Raw genomic sequence first — 19,089 nt, forward strand, 5'->3', positions numbered from 1 at the left:
GAGGTATGGTTGTGCGGCACATCTCTCAATGAGAATTCAAACTTTAATTTGCCATCTTATGAAGGTATAGTCCCCCCCTCTGGATCCAACATTTTATTAGTAAAAGGAATTATATTATCATTATTATATTTGGTTTGATAATGATTTATAGGCACTTCCATTTAAGTAAAGTGCACCGTTACTTGATTATTAAAAAAAAAAAAAAAGTGGACCGTTACTTAGGCATGTTTGGTTGTATTTCTATTTTTTGTTTTAAAAATTTTTTTATAATACAGCTTTTAAAATTGTTTTTGAAAATTAAAAAAAATAAAATATCTTTGATTATGTTAATTTTAAAAACAGTTTTAAAGTTTATGGTGGTAGCTTTTTATAGTAATTAGTCAAGGTAACTATATTTTTAATAATTAAATATAAGAAATTTTGAAAAAATAAAACTAAAACAAAACAACTTATGATATTTCTAGGTTTTGTTTTTAAAAATAAAAAATGAGAACAGTTTTAGAAACAATTAAATTTAAAACACTTATCTAAAGAATTTTATTAAATTTTTGTGTTTTAGAAAAACAGAAAAGCATTGTTTTTTATCATGTAAACTAAACAGACTCTTAATTGGTTTACATTTTCGCAACGCAAGCCAAATAAAACCGAAAAGCATTAAATTAAGTGACGAGGTAGAGAGGAAGGCAAATACACAAGCACAAAATAATAAAAACACTTGCTTTATTTAATAGAACTGCCAAATCGATCACCAACAGCCTCACTCAAACAAAATGAAAGATATAGAGTACAGAAATTCCAAGTCGTAAAATTTAAGTCTTGAGATAGCCGAAAAAGAAATGAAAATAGCAAAAATTTTCATGAAATTCCAAGAAGCAAGCCTTTCTAAACTGGTTGTGGCATAAAAACCGGTTTAGAAATTCTATTTATTTCTTTTTTTTCCCCTCATTTCCTAGGCACTTTCTAAATGCTCATTTCTAAACCGGTTCAAGAACTAATTTAGTATGGCTCTTTTTAACCAGTTTAGAAATTTTTTTTTTTTTTTAACCAGTGCCAGTGCTTAGCATCCTCACTCAAAACCAATAAGGAAGCTCAGAGGGATAAGACGAGAATGCTTGGTCTAGATCATTAATAAGATCATTAGCATCCTCAATCCCCACAGAAAGACGCACAAGATCTTGAGTTATGCCCATGGATTCACGCTCTGCTTCAGGTATGCCAGCTTGGGAAGAAAACCAGGGCAAACATATTGCAGAACCCACACCCCCTAAAAATAGAACGAAAAAAAAAAAAAGACAATTAGGGTTAGCCTTTTCCATGAGAACATGCACAAACTATGACAGACCAGCAGTTAATGATCCATGACTTGAAAAATTACATGATTAGAAGGGAAACTATACAGAATTCTATCAAGTGGCAGAGCTAGGACCCCTGAACGCAAGGAATGCAAGATAGTTTAATTTAAAAATTGTTAATTTTTTTTAAAAATAATTATACTTGAATTAAAATTGTAATAATGTAAGTAGATCAATTATCATTGTTCCTTTCAGAAATTTATATTAAACAAGTTAATATGGTTTTTTTATGTAAATAATATACCCTTCATATCTTATTTTGATTATTAAAGTATCATAGATCTCATAAATTTTTGACCTCAAATATTTTTTATTTAGACCAAAAAGCGCAAAATTCAAGAGCAAACGATGCAAAGTTGTAAAATTTACGTGCCTTCGCACCCGTTCACTATGATGTGGCTCGGCCAGTACTGATTTTATCACACCCTCCCAACATTGCCATTTTGGTTAACTAAGATAGATAACTCTTTATAGAACGAAAATGTGTGTGTGTGTAAACTATATAACTTACAATTTACATGACAATATATATTCCCAAAAATACTCACCAAAACTGACAGCCATGCCAAAGTATTTGGTATGTTCACAAACATGCTGTGAGAGTGGCAGTGAGCCTGTTTCAAAGCTAAGCACAGATCCTGCCCCTTTTGCCTGCAAAACAAGAACTCGATTGATGAATGGATAAAATCATTTCATGCATATATATTAGAAAAAAATAATATTTAATTTTAGCAGGTAAACTATACCTGAGAAAAATGCAGGTCATGTCCAGGATTACTGGAAGAAGACCAACATAGTTGACTTTTTTACACTAGGATGGGAGTTAAGATACTCAGCAACCTTTTGTGCATTCTCCTACAAATTGTGAATACATATAAATATTTTGCCTTAAAAAAATCCATGGGACAGGACTCACAGCATGTCCAATGAAGTGATTGAATAAAAATTGCATATATAGATAATTAAGCATGAAAGGATTACAAAGAAACAAATTTTAAGCCATTAATTTAGAACATTAACAAGTCTCTCTAAAAGTTTCTTTATTTAAGTTGTAAAAGTATAGATAATTTCTAACAACTTGCTATGTAAACACTAAACAAACCAATTTATCAAAAGGATGGTAGTCAATGCCACTAAGGGCCACGGTATTTGGTTTTCACTTTTAACATCAACAGCACATTTTTACTTTTGCAACTGTATTTGGTTTACTTCTGTTTCAGTTTGCAAAATGTGTCATGCAATTCATATGGACTTTAATAAAGCTATTATTAGCTTAAATTAAATATCACATAAGTTGCTACACGTCTTTTCTTAATATGATGTGACAACTTCTACTAATAATATAACTAAGAAATAATAAAAGTGAAGTTTGTGATGAAAAAAAAAATGTTATAGAGATTAACTTAAAGTGAAGTCTTAATATGATCCGAGAGTCTTTTGGTAGACAATATGTAGGTAAGTACTTCTGTAAGTATTCTTTGAATCTGGAAGCATATCCTCACCCTAATGAACCTCCTAGTCCTAACTCATCTAAACTTTTAATATCCAAAATAATGTTTCCTGAGTACCTCTTTTTTCTCAACTCGTAGGACCATTGTTTTGATTCCTTCCAAACACAGCCAAGAGTCAAATGGAGATAAGGCACAACCCATTGCATTTCTGAAAAACTTCAAGTGCTCCGCCAACCTTTATCAAAGCCAAAAAAGATTGAGAAATGAAATTAGATATAGTACTAGAAATAATTCGCAACATAATATAACAAACTTAGCACATGAACACAGATACCAAAAAAATTCAAAACTATACACCAACAAGATACCAAATTATATATATATATATATATGTCCTATTTTATTTGTAAGTTTTCAACTTACAAAGTCCATTAGAAATTAAAGTTGGGTTATGAAAGATCAATAAAAGTATTCTTTCATTCTTAATAATGAAAAGGATCACAAGAACATAAAATGTTATGTATCACATTCTTGTCATCAAATTTTACCATTATATTGAAATTCGATTCAAAAATTCCCAACATATATAGTCAACAGATTGAATAAAATGGCTCAGTACATACTCATCACTTTTCGTTGCAACGACACCACCCAAGACACTGCTATTTCCAGAAATAAATTTGGTAGCTGAATGCATAACAATATCTGGAAAAATAATAAAAATAGTAATTAAAAAGCATGATATAACTGCTAAATATATAATCCATGATCTTTGCAAGTGTGATCTGAACACCTGCTCCAAGTTCCAATGGCTGACTTAACACAGGAGACATTATACTATTGTCCACAAGCACAATAGCACCATGTTCATGAGCAAGCTTTGATATTGCCTGATGGACAAAAATCAATATAATGAAAGAAATTATTTTCGGACATATAATAATTTCTAAAGAATTCTATACGGCAAGTTCTTATAATGCGTATTATTTGATGAAGTTGGGTCCATACAAGAACTAAAGACGTACGAAGAAAAAATAATAGTTTGGAAGAAGGACCAACACTTAAAAATCATCTCAGATAAATTCTAAGATTTGCAATTAAGTTTCATGAGATTTATATTGACGGTTCTTGAAGCTCAATTGCCGATCTTCAATGCACTTTTAATGACCTTCAACATTTGATACTTCCTCCAAAAAATTTCATATGTACAATTTTCCTTGAGAATTATATTGACATACGAGAACGTATGCAAAGAAGAGGCAAAAGCAATTAATAAAAAGCTATTGATGGACCTTCATTAATTAATATAGCTGAAGTAGAAGACAAACAAAAATTAATTAAGGCGATAAAAACCGGACATGTTATTGAACTTATTAAAGTAGTGGTTCAAGGATCACTGTAGGTGCAACCTCATGGATGAACGAGGATCAACCCAGTCATGATTAAAATAATTTAATTTAATTTAATTAAAATATACATATATGTAGCCCTAGAAAAATGTACTATTTAGATAAAAAGGCATTAATTCATAAGTAAATAGAACATTTAGGAAAAAATATACTTGCAAGTCTCTATAGTTTAACTCAATTTTGAATTAAGTCTCTATAGTTTATTTTATTTTAATTAAGCCCTTATAGTTTCATTTATTATATATGTTAACCTTTGAAGATTAAAATTAATAAAGTATTATTAAATTTTACGAAACAAAAATACTCTTGGAGTTTGCAAGAAATTTATTTTAATACTTTTATCCAAAATCAAATTTTTTTTTATTTCTGTTTATATTTTTATTATATTCTTTTATGAAAATTCTACATGTCTAAAAAAAATATTTAGAAGACAACCTAATTATATAAATTTGAAGTTATAAATATTATGTAATTAATTCTAAAGTGATATAATCATTAAATAAAAATATAAAAGTTCTTAACTTTTTTAAAGGAAAAATATAAGGATTTTAACTTGTCAGGATTAATAAATTTAATTGGTCAAACTATAAGAATTTAATTAAATCAAAATAAATTGTAGGGATCTAGTTTAAAATTGAATGAAACTGTAAGAACCTGCAGATTTGTAACCCAACAAAATAGAGTTACTAAAAAAATGATAGATTTCTATTTAAAAAAACTTAAAATAATGTCATTTCAAGCTTAACAAGAAGAAAAAATATAAAATCCAACACGGTATATTTGTGGATCCATCAAAAACAATTTTTAAGCGAACTAGTTCACTAATAATTAATTGATTTAACCCACTAACCTGGATTGAGTTTTAATATCATGAACAGAACTCTTTTCAACCTCTAGCTATGTAATAAAATAGCTTACCCGAATATCAGGTACTCTTATTTGAGGGTTGCTCAGAGTCTCTAGCCACACTAACTTAGTCATGCCACGTGCAATAGCAGTTTTCACCTTGTCTAGATCAGTTAGATCTATGCGGCTGTGCATGCAAGCATCACAACCTTATCATTACCAAAGGCTATATACTTCTAGGAATCAATATCCAATAATAATTTTTTTCATAATCCATTACTCTACACACTATTTTACAAATTAAAAAAAGTAGCTATATATTATGCTTATTTTTGCCAATATGTAACAATTTTTAACTGCTGTATGTTTTAGCTATATATTTCTCAAGCAGATATATAATCACTATATACTTGAGGTCTATTATATAGTTTGTTCTAATTTTCGCATATAGGAATCTTTTAGCCAACTATATAACAATTTTCTGCAAGTAAACATTATATAGTTTCCAAATATGTAATGGTTATTTGAAAAAATCGTTATATAGTTTGACGTACAGGATCAAAAACATATCCAAAAAGTTGAAAAGTCACACTTACTTCACTTCGACTCCTTGCTTTCTTGCAACTAGCTCAACAAGGAATTTATATGAACCACCGTACATATCCTCTCCAGCAATGATTTCTTCGCCTGCAGTGAAATTATATTGGAAAATGACAATGCAAAGAGATCATTTCAGTATACATTGTCAAAGGGTAATATTGGATATGATGAGAATTTTGGTTGATTGACTGATGATTATGATTGAGCACAATTGATTGGGAAGATTTGGTTTGGTATTTATTTGTATTTATTAGCCAATACAATATTGCTGTATCGTGTACACACACAAAATATATATATATATATATATATATTAGGCCCTCACTAAATATTTTTATAAGCATTGAGTTAAACAAAAACTAAACAAAAAAAAAGAGTAGGGGCTTGTTTGGTTTTTATTTTGAAGAAATGATTTTGATTTTTAAAAGGGGAAATCGCATAGAAAAGGACCACTTTAAAAAATTATTTGTAAATAAGGATAAATAACAAGTCATTATACAAGAGAAAACAAATCCCTGTTTCCATTTTAACAAAAAAAAAATTGTATTAGTCCTTATATATGAGTAACTTTTTTGAGTAATCTTTATATGTGATTGTCCCTTTTAAAAAAAATTAAAAATTATTTGAATAAATGTTTTGTGATTTATTGTTTTCAGAACTCTTTTTTTTTAATGCAAACATCTTAAAGTTATTTTCTTTGTTCTTTTTTTTTTTTTAAATTCTACATTTGATTATTAGAAAATATAGTTAGTTTGGCCAATTTCTATTATAAATTACTACCACTAATTGCTTGCAACCATTACTATTAGCCTATTTTTCAATTCTAAAAATATTTTTAAATTAACATAGACAAACAAATTTTTGTTTTTTTGTTTTTTGAAAACCAAATATGAAAACTAAATTAAAAAAAGTCTTTTAAAACAAAAATGGCAACAAAAATCAAACCGGCCCTAAGGCGAGGAAATGCACCCACCGAATTTAACAAGTTCAGAAACAGCAGTCAAAGCAGACATTCCACTTGCAAAGCCAAAGGCATAATTTGCGTTATCCAGCTTTGCTACTAACCTGAAGATCCAAAATATATACGCCAAGTAAAAGAGAATGGAAATTAAGAATTAAAAAGTTTTAGAAATGAGAAGCAGTCATCCAAAAATGGAAAATGAGCAAAGAGTAATATAAAGATAGTATATCTTAACTTAAAATTTCAAAACTTAAATTTATGAATCCTTATTTCTCTTTATTTTATATTAATTATTACGTTTAACTTTATTTAATGTAAGACTTTCTATGTCAACTTAAATCTACTTATAATAACAACTACAAACAACAAAATCAAAACTATAAATTGTTACGTCAAACCTTTCAAAAGTATCAAGGGTAGGATTTCCACTTCTAGAATACATGTATTTTCCACCTTTTGTTGCAGAAGGCTGCATGAAAAAATATATAGAGAACAAGCACAATATGAAAAGAATATCATGGAATACAGAAATTATATACATAATTACTAATTAAAAAGAGCTCAACATGTATGGATAAATTTTCACATACCATTTTAAAGGAAGCAGTTTGATAAATTGGTGTAGAGGTTGCTTTATATGGATCAAAGTCATTACGGTAACTCACAACCACTGTTGACATACTTGGCTCGCTTGTCTGTTTATCTGCAAATAGAAGCCAAAATTATTGAGCTATAAGAAATAAAAATCATGCATATATATATATATATAGTGTGTGTGTGTGTGTGAATACATATATATACTATATATCTTCATATATATAAGATGAAGTTTGAAAGTTTTTTTCAGTCCTTGCATAGCGGTCACACTAATCTTTTCTATTTGTTCCAAATTTATCGGATTTTCTCCCGAAGGAAAACAAAGAAAGGTATAAAATTGAAAAGATACAATTTTTTTTTTATATTTTCAAGGTTATAACTAATATTTTTATAAACATAAAGTTTGTTGTAACTTCGTCTTATGTTAAGCACCGAGTATATCAAAACAAGAAACGCTTCACAAACCACTAGTCGCAATAACCCCATTAGTGCTCTCTGTAGTGCTCTCTTTACTCTCCACCACAGTCACTGTTTTGGTCTCATTCAGCTTCTCTGTTTGGATCAAATTACAATTTATTCTGAACCGCTTTGCTTGGATCGGTTGGTTCAGCTTCAAAGTAGCCGACTTGGTAAATCCCAAGCTCTCCCACGTATTTCCAGCATATGTGCTCTAAAACACAATAATGAGTGACGTAAACATTACAAATCAGGCTAAATAACAAGAACAAAGTTTGCATTTTGGGTAAAGATGCTTGCAAAAGTGTTTGAAACAATGATAGTTGTTACCTTAATAGTATGGCTGAGAAAAGTTGTAGCCAATGCCATCACCGAAGATAAAGGAAGAAAGAAATAGCTAGGTTTCGCTTATGCTCTTCGGTATAGTCTCACAATATGATTTAGAAACTGAACCATGCATGCATATATATATATATATATATATGCGCACACACGCACTCACATTTACATTGAAAAAGAGTGTTTTTTGTTTTTGTTTGTTAATTTCTTTAACAGTTTCCAGTGATTTTGGTGCCTCTCGCAAGGACCACAATTTCATTAATGACTCCGTTATCTTTATGTTTCGGTGCTTTTCAAAAGGACAACAATATTTCAATATAATACATTATCTTTATATGCGTTTTTCAAAGCACAATAAATTCAGATCGATTATTACCGTATCTTCGTGTGAAGGACAACTTGCTTTACAACTGGACACCGATATAAGAGTAATCACTGTAATTAATTTATAAATTATTTTTAATATATTTTATTATAATTAAAAAAATTTAAATCTTATTAATTTTATCTTAAAATTTAACAAGTTTTTATTTTTATTCATAAGAAATATTCTTAAATTTTATTATTATTATTTTTATTTAAAGTATTTAATAAAGGTAAAAATATAAAGAGTAGCATTAAAAATTGACAAATACTCTATAAATAGAATTAAATTTTTTTCTCTGCCCTATAAGTAAGACCAAATGAGTATAAAGAAACATGAAAAATATAAAAATTAAATGAATGATTTTCTAATATATATTCCTATAACCTCAATGAGTCAATGGTTTTACATGTTGTACCATAATTTGAAAAAAAAAATTTTAGTTATGAAATTGTAACTCTTAGATAGGTTGGAAGCCTATAAATAAAGGCTAAACACATGATTGGTTGTACATTAAAATTTAAAAGAATAAGAATCATCCCTCCTTTACTTGCCAATTCTCTCTATTGTTCATCTCCATTATTCTGATATTCTTTTATCTTGTTCATTTTTCTCATCTTAAATATCTTTTATATTTCCTTATACTTTTATTAGAATAACAGTTTTATTATTTTTTATTTTTCTACGACTGATGGAAAGGTTTTTTTTTAATAAACTATTGAAAAGGTTATTGACTCCTATTGCAAACTCATAGAAATTTATGTTGTTAATAAATTATCATTTAAAAATATGGGTATGATATAACATTAGTTTATTGAAATTTATCCATAATTTAATATATTTAATCAGTATTAATTTTTTTTATAAAGGTCCATTTTTATAATTTTCTAGGTCATTTTTTATAATTTTTTAACTCAGATTATAATTTTTTAGGTTAGCTAATAGTCAAATTAACATATATTTAACATAGGAGAAATATCCTTCCTTAAAAATTTCTTTTAAGAGAGATATTGCCCCACATCCATTACTATAAGATGCTCAATGCTCTTTGAAAAAAAGTTTAGCAGTAAATTAAGTCTTTAATATTTTTTTAAAATATTTCAATTTGACCTTTGATAATCTTTTTTTGTCAAGTCTCATTTAAAGGTAAGGATCAAAGAACTAATAAATTGAAATTATTTTTAATAGAAAATGACCAAAATGCCTTTCACTAATTAACAAGAAAAAAAAACAAAGGAAAGCCACCAACCAACCATCATCCTTGTAGCACCACCATCAACAACCAAAGCCCCATCATCGTCATTATCATCTTTATCAATCAAATTGGACCTCTATTGTCAAAGTGACACTGACAACTGCCATGCATACCATCATCTCCAAGGCAATCAGAGAATTAATTCTATAAGGTGGCCAATGAAGGTTTGAGCTCATGACCTTTTGGCTCACAAAAAGAGTTAATAACTACCAAGCTATTAATTGTATCTATCTAACCAAATAATGCATGAAATTATATATGTAATACATGCAAGAAAGTATATATATAATACACCTTATTTTCAAGCCTCTTAATTATTATAACAAGAAGTGAACTTGTTAAAAGCCTAAATATAAAACTTATCATTTGTTAAATTTTATTTGTTCATTTGTCAAGGTAAGTTGTAAATTAAATTTTTTGAAATTTATAAATTGATAAGTTCCCCTTTATAAATTGATAATTATAGTGAAATGACATGTTAACATAGGTTTGCCATGAATTTTAATTTCAAATATCCTAATTAGCATGAAAATGGCTTGTTAAAATTCTAACTTCACTTGTCATATTGTAATGCTTATATACTTGTCAATTTATTGAAGGGAATTTGTTTATTGCAATGCCTTTTGTATATTCAATATTCTTGACTTGTTACAAAATTATAAGATATTCTTTTAAAGTATCATGTTAAAAAAATATGAGGCATTTTTGGAACTTTCAAGGTGTAATTAATAATGTTTTTCCAAAAATATTCTTAATTAAGAGTGTAATAATTAATAAGATCTTCTAATGGAAACACCCTACTCCCTCTGTTTCAATATACTCTTTTTAGTTATATTTGTAAGTCACTTCTAATTTATTTTACCGGAACCAAAAAAACCATTAAACATTATTAACTTTATCTTAAATTTTAATAAGTTTACACCTCTACCGTTAATGGATAGAACGAATTATTTTTAGTAAAATTTTTCTAGTATTTAATGAGGGTAAAAAGGTAAAGATTAATTTTCTCTATCTGCCTTATAAATAGAGTCAAAGAAATATAAGAAAAACTATTATTTGTTTTTTTATTAACAAAATCACACATCTCAATAAGTATTTATTATTATTTTTCTAAACTACCTTTCACAAGCTTATACTTTTCATTTATAAGAATAATTAATGCAGCCTTATTTTGATTAAATATAGGGGTATTTTAGTAATTTTTTTATTTTCAGACATAGTTATTATACTTAACTAATTTTTTTAAATTGTGTGAGCATATTTATTTTCTCTTATATATAGAAATGAAGAGAATATTAAATAATGGTAAATGGTAAATATTGAAAGAGTGTAATTTTAAAGATAGTTTATTAACTTATTGGAAGGTATAAATCAATTAAAAGTTCTTATAATATAATATTAAAAGGAGAATAATAGTTAGATCCTAAATAAACAAATTAATGACAGTTAGATCTCTAAAAAAAATTTCTATAAAATGAATTATAAATAAAAATTTAAATAGTTACAAATAAAAATTTTTATTATAATCTAAGAGTTACATTTGATATTTAAGTATTTATTTTGCAATTAAAACTCCTAAATTTATAACAATCTAATTTATATTTTTAACTTATTTTTAAAAAATTATCAATTATTAATTTATTCTTTTAAAATCTAATTATTATTCTCCCAATATTAAACCGATAAAGTATTCATGTGCAACTTCTGGCCAAGTTAAGCCGACCAACTTCTTTAATTTCCTAATTGTTTTTATCATATGACAGCTTAGGATCACGTGAAATTGCCAGGTCCGATTATCACTTTGATGCAAAAGTCATCTTCCGCATCCCTTACACCTTTCAATTATTGGTCCGTGTGGGGCTTACTGGTTGTAAGTAGTGGGCAACATTTAATTCTTTTTGTAAAGTAGTCAATTAATATTTTATCAAATAAATTATAATAAAAATTGCTTATCTTTTAGATTGTCGTAACCAATTTAATTCTTTAAATTTTTGATAATACATAACTGTAAAGTAAAGAAAAAATTATGGCATCTAAGATATTTTGAATTAATAATTTTTTTTAAAATTTCTTTTCGAAGTAAGTGATGGAAAAACATTTTTACAGTTTTAAATTAGTTGATCAAATATATAGATTTATAGATTAGTTACATTATATTTGATGAATATTTTGTGTTAGTTCATTTTATAAATAGATATTTAGAATATTTTTAACTTACTGTATAGCCATTGATTTTATTTACCTGGCTGTTTTACTTGCCGTACATAGACTGTCTGATTTACAAGTATAAATTTTGAATATTGGAAAACATGCATAATATTAAAAAATAATATAAATTTTGATTATATTATAATCAAAATAGAAAGTACTTTCTATGTCAGTTATTAAATAACAAATTTTTTTTAATAACTTATGTAAAAAATCAACTTACAACTATGCTTCTTTTTACTTCTATCAAATGTAAAAAAGTGCAAAATAATAGATGTAAAAACTCCTTCCAATAGTATTGCTTTCAATAAAAACACGAGTAGTATGCTTTAACTTTTAAATTATTTTTTTATAGAAATTTATATATTTTTATGCAAACTTCATTTTCTTAATTTATTTTTAATAAGCCTAAATAAGGCATAATGCTTTGTCATTTTTACAAAATTAAATGAGCGTGAATCTAGCTAGAAGAGAAGGTCATATCTCAATCTTTTGCCTTCCAATATGTATCATTTATTTATAAATCTTGTAATAGCTATCTTTTCAATTATCAACAACCACTTGTCATGTTTTATCATTGCTTTTAAAACTAGATGAAATCGGATGGTCGGACCAATTGAATCGTTAATAAAAATCTTGGTTTGAATAGAAAACTGTTTCACAGTTGAGGCTTGGATTGTAGGAAGATGTTGACAAATATAAGTGCAAATGTAGATAGTTTTGAATCTGCTCATACCTAAGTTAACTAAGATTCACACTTATTTCACAAGTTATAAAATTTTAATTTATAATATTAATAATTTATGGTTATGTTGTGTTATGTTATTAACAATTAGAGATAATGTAGATATTATATATATATATATATATATGCATTTAATATTATTTTTATTTAATTATTATATCCAAATCATAAACAAAACTAAAGATTGGGTCTTTGAAAATGGGGATTTTTTGGGCAAATTGATGGCATAAATGTGTAGAGCTTAAAAAAAATGAAGAAAACAACACCAAGAATGTGTGAAATGAAGATTAGATAGAGGAGATATGGCTCCTGGAAGATTCAAGTCTGGCGGACTTAACCCGTCACTCCAACCAGGTTGGAGCTGTAACATCTTTGAATTTAAACTTTGAAATTTAAGTGTTTAAGCAAGGGTAAAGTGGTAAAATTATTTGATTTATGAGTTAGTGATGTTTTCAGATGAATAATATGGTTATTGGGTCATTGGATAACTTGGAAGAGGGCTAAGTCAAAGTGCAAGCGGGCCAAGGCATAAAGAGAGGCCCAAAACATGTTGAAATATTCTATGCCATGCGCCACAGCAAATGCATGAAAACTTGGTTTTATCAGGTTGCCACACACATTTAAAGCAGAAAGAGAAATAAAAGAAATGAGAGAGGAGCGATGAAGGAAGCATTTGGCTCTGTTAGGGCATCATCCTCTGGGATCTTTGAGGATGTTTTGAGCAAAGTTCATTCTTAGGTAAGCTTCTTATTCACTCTCCTTCCCTTCTATGTAAAATTTTAAGTAGTTTGGTTAGTGTTAATGTTGATTTGCCTTCTCACTTAGGTTTTAACCAAACCCGTTAGCTTAGATAGGGTCTTAGAGAGTTAAATCAAGTTTCTAAACTTAGATGTGAGGATTTTATTGTGATTTGAGATTTTTAATTAGGGTTTGGATACACCAAAAGTGAATTTTGGGAGATTGGAAACAATATAGGTGGAAACTTGTGGTTATCTAAGTGTTTGGGTGCTAAATAAAATTAATGGAGTGCAATAAAAGTGTTAGTAGGGTAAAAGTGAGATTTTAGGTATAATGGGTACCTATAATTAGGTGAAAAAGGGGTTTATTTAGAGTTAATTGATGATTGGTGTTTAATCTTGTAGATTAAATATTGATCATGTGTCATGTGTTGTTGTACGAGTGCACACTTGTGAAGTTGGAAAATTTGCCATGGTAACCTTTTTTGTGACAAAAAGGTTAAGGTAACTGAATGATCAAAACTTACTATTTTCGTATTTGGATGGTTGTGTAGAATTACAAAAACTATTGTATTATTGTTTTGAACCAGTATATTATTAGTATGTAAAATTATAGGAATTTAAAACTTTACATGGAGTGGAATGTACATGTATGTTTTCATATTTGGAGTTTTGAAAGAGATTTAAGCTAAAATCATAAGTGTACATACTTGTGAAATTATATGATTTATTATGGAAATGATTTTCTTGAAATAATTCACAAGTGTGTAGCTTTGTGAATGGAAATATATGAGCATGATCATTATAAGAAGGTGAGAGTTCACTCTAGAGTTGTTAGGGAATATTATAGGAAATCCATATGGTATATTGGTACCGTGAAGGCCCTGGTGTATAGTCTTATTCTTATTTGAAAGTTCCAATACCATTTAAGATAGATTAGGCATATGACATACCAGGTATTCAAGGAAAAGGGGAATATGTGGTCCATAATAGGCAAAGGCGCCTTTGGCCAAAGCTGCCTCCCATAATTGGTGAGCTTGAGCCGGTCTAGTCACATGGACCTGGTTCTATTGAATTGTTAGCCCACATATTCAGTCAAAGAAAATAAGAAGGTTATAAGATGGTGTATGTTAATCATGCATGTGTTATGATTATATAGCCATATGTGTATATTTATTTGATAACTAAATCACATGTGTTATTGCCACTTCACATACTTATACATTATTCTTATACGTGAATAGTTAGATTAAATTATTTGATTATTGAGTCATTGACTCACGTCTATAGTTATATTTTATAGGTGAAGGCTTTAAAAGGGGCAAAAGGAAGGAAGGTACTACTGAGAATTGAAGAGCTTAAGTTTGTATAGTTCTTCCCCACTCTTTTAGTATTGTAATGAATAATTTATGAATTTTATGCCAACTTAGATTCATATCATGTTTTGGGGTTTACTGTAACATCCTAAAATTTTAAGACTCGAATTTATTTTAAAAAAATAAAATAAAATATCTATAATTAAATAAAATTATAAATAATTTGATAGAGGTTCATATTTTAAATTTTTCTAAGCAAAAATTAAGTTTTATTTTATTTTTAACTATGAAAAAATTACCAAAGTTGACTCGGGCTTTTATGCTACAATAAAAAATGTTGGGCCCTTTATTGTAATTTTTTTCAAAGTCTAATATTAGCAATTTAAAAGGGAAAAAGAATGCAGAAACAGAAATTAAAAAGGAAAGAAATGCACGAACAAAGAGCACGAGAGAGTGAGAGGAAGAAGAGAGGGGAAAGAAAGGGAGTTAGGCTTGGATCTAGGAGGCTTTATGACCGTTGCGAGCTCGGCTACATAATAGATAAACTCCCTACTTCAATCCTCTTCCTTTCCTCTTAGTTTTCTTCAATTTTTAGAAGATAAAATTTCTAAAATTTGATCCAAAAGGCTTTATTCTTATAAGCTTTTGTTTCCTTAGGTCCTTGAGAGGTTGTTTTGAGTTTCTATACGGTGCTCTAATATTTTGAGTAGATAATTGGATGAAAAGAGGTGTTTTGGGCCTAAATTAAACCTCGAGAGATTGAATTTTGCTCTTCAATGGTTTAAGTCTATTGATTTAGTTATAATTTTACTATTTGAGCCCAATAAGATTTAAATTAATGTTTGGTTCTCATTATAAGGGCTAATGGTGAAAGTTGATAACATTAAGTGAAGGTTTTTAATTGATTAAAAATTATATGAATTGAAAATTAGCCTAGTGATGGCTAATAAACAGTTTTGGTGGTTTAGTATTATGTGAATGATTGGTTTAATATATGGACCATTAGGATGGATTATGACTCATTGATCAAGTTGTGTGGTATGAGTTATAGTCTTCATTAATGCTATTTGTCGTGATAAGTAATGCGAATCACTTATATGTTGTAGGGATTGTTGGTAGAATTTGTTCGGAAGTTAAGGAACAAGCCGAGTCCTATTTTGTACAAGAGGAACCCTTTTGGTACCAAAAGGTTGAGGTAACAGGGGAATTTATATTTCTTATTAATTTGTTTTAGCTATTTTTGAATAAATATTACTAGCTATCATGCATTACATGTGTTAAAAGATTAAATGTGATTTATAAGGGGTTATGGGGTACTAATTTGATTATAGTGCAAATATATATTTTTTAATTGTTTAACAACAATGTTTTTATAAAAACGAGATTTGTTTGCATGTATTGTAATAATAAAGAATAAAAGTTGCACTTAAGAAAGTGTAACTAAGTAAGGTACCTTAGATAGGCTAAGGAACCATTTAAGGGAGATTTATAAATGTTGTACTACCTTAGAGTGTTGAAGTGATCAATACTCAGGAAAGGTAGACACAAATAAAAGGCATGATCTTGATAGGAGTTCACCAATGAGAAGGTGTAGACTTTTGATATTATATGGCACACTGCCAGTACTCAGTGTTGCCTTATATATTGTGGGCCCAGTGTACTAAAATGGTTAGTGTATTGAGTGTTCGACACCTCTCAGTGGGGGAGGGAATCCGACATATGAAGTGTGAGGTTGAGTGCCTAGGCCAAGGTAGCCCTCACATAAAGAGTAAGTTGGGCTAGCTTTGAGAGGGAGTTAGGTTTGATTACTCAGGATTCACGTCGAAGGGGCATAGGCAGTTTGGTGGATTAGATCATGCCTTATATTATGTTTTGTGCTTGTGGAGGTACAAGTAGGTATAAGGTTTATCTATGAGTTAAAGAGTGCCTGGGGCATTCTGTTAGTCATAAAAGGCCATATCGGCCTATGTCATGCATTCATACATTTTAAATGGTTAAATTATATACTATGTTGAATTTATTATTCGTTTATTTAATTATGTTACTTTATAATAATCAATGTAGATTTCTCTATTATTGAGATTGTGGTTGTCTCACCCCTTTCTTTTCAATATTTCTAGGTCCAGGTGAAAGAACCAGTGGAGGACGGGGAAAGGAGCAGAGCTAGGGGTTATTTGTGAATTGTAAAGAACTATAACCCCTTTCTTTTGAGCAAATCTACTGTAATGTATTTAGGATTAGGGTGCTAGTAGGATGTGATTATGTATATGTGTATGATTATGTGTGGATTGTATGGCTTGGGTATGAATTTTTGTTTGATTGTAGACTTGTGGCTAGGAAACTTGGCTATGGTGTGTGGTTTTGATGGATTTATTTAGTAGACCAAGTTTTCACTACAAGAAAATATTTATTTTGGTATATATGTGATTCCATAAGCAAATGCAAAGTGGTTGCATTGTAAATGGTGTGCTATGGGCAAACATACACCTTGGATAGAGAGAGTGGGTGCGTGGGCCCCACAGAGATCTCTGAGCTTTTGGTATAAAGGGTTTTTCTATCATTTAAATATTCTATCAGGTGTTTTTAGTCCTATTTGATGTGTCCAAAGTGTTCTCACAAGTTTGTGGCCATTAGGATAAGATTTGGATAATTTCGAAAATAGTTTTTACCAAAAAAACTTCACTTTTGCATCTGGATGTCCAAATCTTAATCTGACCGTTGGATTTTTCTAAAATTTGGGTCACGAGTAAAACCTTTTATAAGCTTCGTGTGGGCTTTAAAATCATGTTGATCAGATATCGAACGGAAAAACAGCACATTTTAGAATTTGGTCTGGAGGAGCTATCATGACAGCACTTTTGCTGTCATGATAGCAACATTGATAATGTTGCAACATGCACAAAATTCAATCCATCCATTGGATCTTTCCAAAATTTAGTATGCTAATAGTACTATTTAAAATTGACATGTGGGCTTTGGAATCACTCCAATCGAAGGTCAGATGATGAAATGGTGCACCCTAAAAGTTAGTCCGAAGGTGCTGTCATGATAGCTAAAATGATCAAACTTTTAACATGTCTAATTTTTAATCTGACCGTTGGATCTTTTTGAAATTTGGTACGCTTATAGTACCCTTTGAATTTGACATGTGACCTTTAAAATTACTTCAATTGGAGGCCAGACGTTGAATTGGCACCTCTCAAAAGTTTTCTTGGGAGGGCTGCCATGACAGCAACATTAATGCTGTTATGACATCAATTAACTGCCTCTGTTTGCCTTATTTTCTTCCGTGTGCTACATATTAATCCTTTATACTTTTCTAAGAGGTTTTATATGTGTGTTTTTCTATTATGTAAATTGTTATTGATTTAAATGATTTGTTTCCTAAGTTGGTTTTAGGATTAACTCCTTAACCACACTTAGTTTATTTGAATTGTGTGATTTTTAGATAACACTCGGGGCAAGTGTTACATTTACTTTCATGAAAATGTGTAATAGCGGGTGTCTCAACCTGAGATGATGTATTTGTAGTAAAATTGTTGTTAAAGGTTGAGATACTAATGAAAGGGACAATATTATGATATTTGCATGTGTATTGGTGAATGCATAATTGTTGGATGCTATTTATGGCCACCTCTTCAAATATATAAATTCAAGATTTTAATGGCCAAATTATCATTGGAATGTAATTGTTGTTGTATGATTGGTCAATCAAGTACATTATAGTCCATTTGAGTTGGTTCAAATAGTTCTAGGGTTATTGCCATTGGGTTGGTGGGTTTAGAAATCCTTGTGTGTGTTTTGGAAGGAAAATGGACAATTTTATGTCTAGGTGTCTAACTTTTGTATAGTTTAGTATTTAAAGGTAAAACTGGTGCCAATAACTAGGTGGCTTAAAAAGCGACATAAGGACACTTGAATCACTCAAATTAAATATCGGATAGTGAAATGGCATGCTCTAAAAGTTAGTTCCGAAGTACTATTATGACACTAGTTTGATGTCATGACAACAAGGGCGTGTTGCGGCATTTACATAGTAAGGAGAGTGAACCTCTTGGCCATCCAAATTTTTAATTCTAACATTTATGTTGATTAAGGGATGAATTAGTGATTTAATGTGAGCTTAGGATTTTGAATGATGGAGTATTATTTTAACTCTTTAGGATGTCAGATGAATAGATTTGAGTGGGAGAATGACATTGTGAAGTAGAGCATGTGATTGCGATAAGGAGTTTCCTTACTGTGCCATGCACTGTGGCTAGAGATGGATGTGCCATGGTGTATGGCATAAAATCCTAATTAATTAGGACATGTTAGCTCATGAAAACAGAAGAGAAAATAAAGAAAAGAGGTTCAGGCATGGAGAAGAAGAGGAGCTCTACTAGGGCAATAAATTTTAGGAGTAAGGATGACGTTTCTGACCTGTTACTCATTAGGTAAGTCTCATATTGCC

At 29.3% G+C, this 19,089-nt stretch overlaps 1 protein-coding gene across 1 annotated transcript; it reads right to left on the bottom strand.

Annotated features, from left to right (window-relative positions):
- Positions 1–1,050: 1,050 nt before the first annotated feature.
- On the bottom strand, positions 1,051–8,065 carry LOC129310132 (cystathionine beta-lyase, chloroplastic-like). The gene is given in 15 exon segments (XM_054951997.1): positions 1,051–1,264; positions 1,901–2,003; positions 2,099–2,134; positions 2,137–2,159; positions 2,162–2,207; positions 2,921–3,038; positions 3,427–3,508; positions 3,597–3,693; positions 5,131–5,245; positions 5,655–5,745; positions 6,632–6,723; positions 7,018–7,088; positions 7,210–7,322; positions 7,682–7,886; positions 8,003–8,065. Coding segments are annotated over 15 exon segments (1,425 nt in total). The 5' UTR covers positions 8,042–8,065; the 3' UTR covers positions 1,051–1,070.
- Between the last annotated feature and the right edge of the window lie 11,024 nt (positions 8,066–19,089).

This window comes from Prosopis cineraria, unplaced genomic scaffold (assembly GCF_029017545.1).
Source record: "Prosopis cineraria cultivar Desert tree isolate PC_DT_omini unplaced genomic scaffold, ASM2901754v1 PC4, whole genome shotgun sequence".
NCBI classification, from domain to species: Eukaryota; Viridiplantae; Streptophyta; class Magnoliopsida; order Fabales; family Fabaceae; genus Prosopis; species Prosopis cineraria.